Source organism: Cyprinodon variegatus, unplaced genomic scaffold, assembly GCF_000732505.1.
Source record: "Cyprinodon variegatus isolate N-32 unplaced genomic scaffold, C_variegatus-1.0 Scaffold731, whole genome shotgun sequence".
NCBI lineage: Eukaryota > Metazoa > Chordata > Actinopteri > Cyprinodontiformes > Cyprinodontidae > Cyprinodon > Cyprinodon variegatus.
Window position 1 is genome coordinate 35,469 of NW_015151184.1, and position 6,000 is coordinate 41,468.

A 6,000-nucleotide genomic window follows, 5' to 3' on the forward strand; every position below is an offset into this window, starting at 1 on the left:
GTCACCAATTTAGTGCTACTTGGTCCCAATGGAATTTCCCATTGGGAATCTAAGGGTGTGCATGCACAGAAAAGGGACGGCCTTACGAAAACATATCACCTGAATGATTGACATTTAGGAGGACCCCTTATTTTAAAAATCCACCCGGGTACAGAACATCCTCCCCATACCTTTAACCACATCTAAAAATGTCAAACTGCTTTATTTCCTCTTTATAAAATAACAATTTGGTTGTCTTATTTTGTATGTGTGTGTTATAGGTTTCCATTTTAAGTGGAAAGGATCTAAAATCTGTACTGAACCTGACCGGGGATCAGGTATGTGATCACTTCCACCTTAAAGGTGTGTAAAGGAGGATTAATTAGCTCTGTGTTTAATGGGACTGTACAGGGGTCAAAGGTTAGGGATACAGTAAGCCCTGTTGATTATGTTCCTTTGTGGTTCCAGCTCTGCTTTTTAAGCTGGAGGTGATAGATTGACTATTTATACATATAACAGCAGTTTTACATGTTTAACCACATAAAAAAAAAATCAGGGATGAATCATGTTGCTTATTTTAGCAGCAGCACAAAGTCCTCCTTTCATACATTCATACTGCCTGTATGATGGAAACTTCTTCCTACTGAGCTTTAGTTTAAGGTGGCTTTTGGACCATGCATAATAAGCTCTTTTTTTTTAAAACCATTTTTCAAAGACTGCGTCATAACAGCGCTTTTACTGCTGTAATATCTATTTATACCCTTTAAACTTTTTTTTCCACATTTACAGCCACAGCTTAAAGCGTTTCAGTTAGATATTATATGAAAGGCCACCACGAGTAGAACATGACTAGGTTTGGAAAGAAAGGGCTGCGTTGTTTTATTTAAACTGTCTTTGGAACAAAACCTAAAAAGTGTGTCGTAGTTTCGTTTTTTAACCTCTTTTAAAACTTTTCCCCCCAAGATGAATTCTTACTTACAAACACAAAACAATCCATCTGGTCCCACTTCAAACATTCCAGACCGATCAGCCAATCACTTTGCAGTATTATGGTTTAAGGCGGAACCTCTAGCTGGGATGACACACCGTCCACTAGAGGCGCCTCTATTCATTCTTACAGTAGCAGCCAATCAAAATGGCCCTTCCCAGCCGAATGGCAGCGAATGGCAGCCGAATATCCCCTCCAACTTCCAGCCACCGAAATGACCCCCCCTTGGGAAAGATAAATGGATCCAGAGTAGAGCATGTTAACGAAGAGGAGCGCCGCTCAATTCTCCACTCAGGAGGATGTTCTCTCATTCGCTCTGCCGCTTAAAGTTGCGCCAGGACGCTCCGCTTAAAGTCCTCTCCGCGCTCACCTTAAATTTCCTGCTGCTCCGGCAAAATCACTCCAGGCTTCATCAAATTTGCAGGAGAGGGCATTTCTTGCCTTTGTGATACACAACGTTTGATTTAATGATGTGACCGATAGATTTGTATTTTCTTATTTAACTAGCTGTTAAATTAACGCACTACACTAAAAACAGACACTTCACTGAAACAAAGAGATAAATATCGTAGTGACAAACCCTGTCTTCAAAAGTAGTTTTACATTTCTCTACATTGGAAATCAGAAGAATTCACATGTTTCATTCATGTTTCTTTTTCAGAAACCTAATAGGTTCCTTCTTTCTTTATATCTTCAAAATATGTCCAATTTCATAATGTTAAAATTGGTTTATTTAGGCAATATGTCATAAAACTGATATAGTAAATTGTTAAAATCAAATGATTTAGTACTTTTTTAATTTAGCATATTGTAAGATATAATTTTAAGTTGATTGATAATGGAAAACCTTTTTCTAGGTGGAGGGGGTAGCATGAGCTGTCATTGAAAGTGGTCTGTGTGAAGCCCCTGGCTGAAGCTTTGCTCTGTGGGTGTGTGCTCACCGCTGGCTAGCTCAGCTGCATAAACACCCTTTAGTCTTTGTGCTGTAAGCTTTACTCAGACTGATAAATCCAGCCAGCGATTCCATTTTCAAATAAAATCTGTTCTCCAGGGACCAAGGTACTGACTCATGCTGCTTTTTTGTTAGCGGTTGGAGGGAGAGAATGGAGACGTCATTTTTTAAACTTTTTTCCAAATAAAAAAACCTGTATAGGGAACATTTTTATTCTTTGCTTTGGGAAATCATTTCTTGGGGTATTAGAGTGAATATCATAATGTTGAGAATTTAACTTTTCTTTTTTATATATAATTTGAAATACCAGAATTTTAACACGACTCTCTGTCTGATTACATCATTTTAATTCAATTCAATTTCAGTTAAGTTTATTTCTATGGCTCCAATTCACAACATGTCATTTCAAGGCACTTTACAGTTCACCAGATCATCCAGTCAGATTGATTAAAAAGTTTTCTATCTAAGGAAAACCAGCTGATTGCATCGACTCATTAACTTGAAGGCAATTCCTCACACTAAGCATGCTTGTAGTGACAGTGGAGAGGAAAAACTCCCTCTTAACAGGAAGAAACCTCCAGCAGAACCAGGCTCAGTGTGAGCGGCCATCTGCTGAGGCCGACTGGGGTTCAAGGAGACAGAAGCAGAGATACAAAAAGCAGCTGTAAAAGGCGGCCCCATCCAGGATCTGCCTTGAATCTAAACAGCTGAAAAAGATGATTTTTCAGTATTTTTGCCCCTAAAATAATAAAATTAGATATCTAGGACTGTGATGAACTGGTTACCTGTCGAGGGTTGACCCCGTCTCTCGCCCATTGACAGGTGGAGAGCACCAGCACCCCTCACGACCCTAGCAGGGATAAAGTGTGACAGCAAATGGATGGATGGATAGATATGATGCATTTGAAATATAATTTAACTTTTTTTAAATTTTCTTTGAATATAGATAATCTTCATAAATTCTCAATCTCTTCCTTATTTGTCCAAAGCAAAAAAAGAAACAAAAAACACCCCAATCTTTCAAGAAAGATGGACTTACTTGAATTCAAACTCTTTGCAACTTTATATTTGTGGAAAAATATAAATATAACATCTAAGAGCGGTGAAAACAATTGACAAGTTAAATACTTCTGCTCAGATGTTAGAAAAAGCATCAAAGAGAAATCTATGGAAGTTTGAAAACATTTTAAATGGAGGATGAGCAAAAAGACTGAATGCACTAATGTTAAACAGATCCTGAATGAAAACAATTAGGCTCATGTGAAAGGCGATTTTCTATGAGAAGACACATTTATCAAGTAATCTGTTTCTTTTTCTTCTCTTCATTTAATTATTTTGCAGTGCAACATAGTCAGGATACCACAATTTATAATTATATTTATTTGCTTTAAGTGAACATAAAAAGTAAAGCTAGTAGTTTGTGAAGTTTAGAAATCGTTTTATTCCATTTAATTACTTCAATCTACAGGAGCTCAAACTTTGAATTTCTGTGAAAAGGGAGAAAAAAGGACGCTGGGGGATTGTGGGATTGAGAGATTTTAAGCAAATCTTCTAGAGTGGTAGTGGTGGAGGAGACAGGAGATGAAAGGCAGAGGGAAAAAAAATGAAGGAAAGAGAAGGATCTGTGCACCATGGTGTGATTACAGGCTAACTGGGCCCTTTTTAAAATGTATTCCAGATGGGGTCCTACTATGGCTACGCGGTGGCGGCCACTGACATCAACAACGACGGGTAAGCGGAGGGAGGCGCGGTGACACAAACGGTGGCAGAAAATAGAGGGAGGTAAAATGAGAGCAGAGAAAATACAGCAGAAGCTGAATGTGTGTGGGGACTTCCCATCATGGAGTCACTCTTAACGTTTAAACACGTCATGAAACTTTTCCTCTCCTATCATTTACTTCCTATTTTGTTCATTATTGGAGCTATTTATGCTTAAACCCTGGTGGAGTTACACTGGAAAAACGATCTAGAGATAAGTAAAAATTTCTTAGATGAAGTGCATTTATCCTTAATTTGAGTAGCTAATGAGATAGTTTGCAGATGAAATTAGTATTTTTACTCTTAAAATAAGAGTAAAGTTTATATGCACTTGAAATAAGACAACGCAATTGTGTTTTCTTATTTTAAGTATAAATTGTCTTGTTCCATTGGAAAAATTTCTCTTACCTCCTCAATCCAAGAACAAATTCACTTATGTTAAGAAAAAATGACTTATCTAGATTTCGATTTTTTCCAGTATATAAAGTATATTATCCCTGTTCTAATTCCTCTCCTCTCTGTATTGATCCGTAAAATTCTCTTTCACAAACAGTTTTGATGACCTCGTTGTTGGTGCTCCAACATTCATGCGCCCCGGGCTCAACGGGCGCCTGGAGGAGCTGGGGAAGGTGTACGTTTACCTCCAGAGGGGCCCGCTGCATCTGGAGCCAGCTCAAACCCATCTCCTGGGCTCCGAGGTGTTTGGTCGTTTTGGCACCTCTCTGGCTCCTCTGGGTGATCTCAACCAGGATGGCTTCAATGGTACATCTTCACCTTTTACTGAATGACGACAAGCATCCCCTGATAAAAAAAATCTATGGGTTTTTTTCAAACTTGAGATGTTTTTCTAGGTTTTTAGGTTTATATCTTCTATTAAGTGGGTTTGTTTGAGTAGATGTGAACACATCAATTACACCAGGGGTTGGACCAAAACAACAAAACTAAGAGCCCCTCCTCAAAACATGTGGATGGTCTTCCAATTAAACTCTAGAAGTTATTTTATGGTACAGTAGCAGCCATTTAAAATGGCCCTGTCCAGTCAAAAGCCTCTAGCTTTCAGCCACTGGCCTTCTCCTGGGTGTGCATATTTTTTACTCTGACTCCACCCTTTCACTGAATTACAGGGTCTGACCAGGAGATGACGCTTCTCTTTAGATCTTAAAAGTCAACAAATCATGACAGAAAGAATATTTATGCACAAAGATTGATGTTTAAACAGGAATCTTAGGGGACCAACCAAGCACCATCAAGGAACGTGGGGAGATTTTGAATAGCTACTAGTGTATGCATAACGCACGGTGTAGGTACCAGATCTGCTTGGGGTCCTGCCCCTTCTTATGACGTCATCATATGGCAACTCCACTTGGACAAACTGTATTGCACCCGTTTCTTAAAGATGAAATCTCTTTTGGAGTCTCAACATATTATCAACTATATTTACCTATATTATTATTCCTCCATTAAATGAAAAAAGTCAGAATTTATTATTATCTAGAGACTATTAACAACAGGAGGTGAAATGCAGCTCCAAATGAGCCGAGCATTTTTAATCTGAATGAATAAGTGCAATCTAAATGAAAGGTAATTTTAAAATTTGTTTTGGTTTTTTAAGGGGTTGTGACATGTAAAAGATTATTGTAATATTATCTCTGACTCATTTTTCATGTGAGACCAAAGGCCCCTCCTATTCGTTCTGACAGCAGCTGTCTGAACTGCCATCCAGCCAACGTCCAATGAGGCGTCTACGTATATAATGTCTATGGTAGCCACCAGTTAGGGCAAGCACTAACCAGCTTCACAGCAGGACAGACAGGAGCTGGCAGTGCTGGTTTTTCAAAATGAAGTAAATTTTAACATGTCAACATATTTAAATTGATTTCAAACTCCTATCACATTAGAATAAGAGTGATGGGCCACAGTCGATTACATGTAGAGGAAAGCCTTTGTGTAAGTCCAAAGAACTCACCAAATAAATCAGGAGGCTGTTTAATGAGGAGTTGGGTTATAACACACCTTTTAAAGTTTGGAACATTTCATGGAGCTCTGAAGAGTCTGGCACAGCTGCAAATCCATCCAGACACAGACATCTACTTAAAACTGAAATGTAGAGGAGACACATTCAAGAGGAGCAGCAGAGCTCCATGAGTTAAGAGAAAATGTCAGGCAAAGAGAACAAATTTTAGTCACAAAGTCCACAAATCTGGGCTTGGTGAGGCAACAATGAATTCAGATCCCGATTTAAAGGAATAGTACACCCAAAACATGATTAGCCTTCATTTTCTACTCACCCCCATGCTGAACAACACTCTGGAGTACTTTTTTG

General features: G+C 38.6%; 1 protein-coding gene across 1 annotated transcript in view; it reads left to right on the plus strand.

The window, feature by feature from the left end:
* LOC107097896 (integrin alpha-5-like) overlaps nt 1-6,000 on the plus strand; it is an 82,195-nt gene that overhangs the window by 33,535 nt on the left and 42,660 nt on the right. The window contains exons 10-12 of the mRNA XM_015395235.1: nt 261-317; nt 3,598-3,650; nt 4,231-4,439. Coding sequence (XP_015250721.1) covers nt 261-317; nt 3,598-3,650; nt 4,231-4,439 — 319 coding nt within the window. The remainder of the gene's footprint in view (nt 1-260; nt 318-3,597; nt 3,651-4,230; nt 4,440-6,000) is intronic.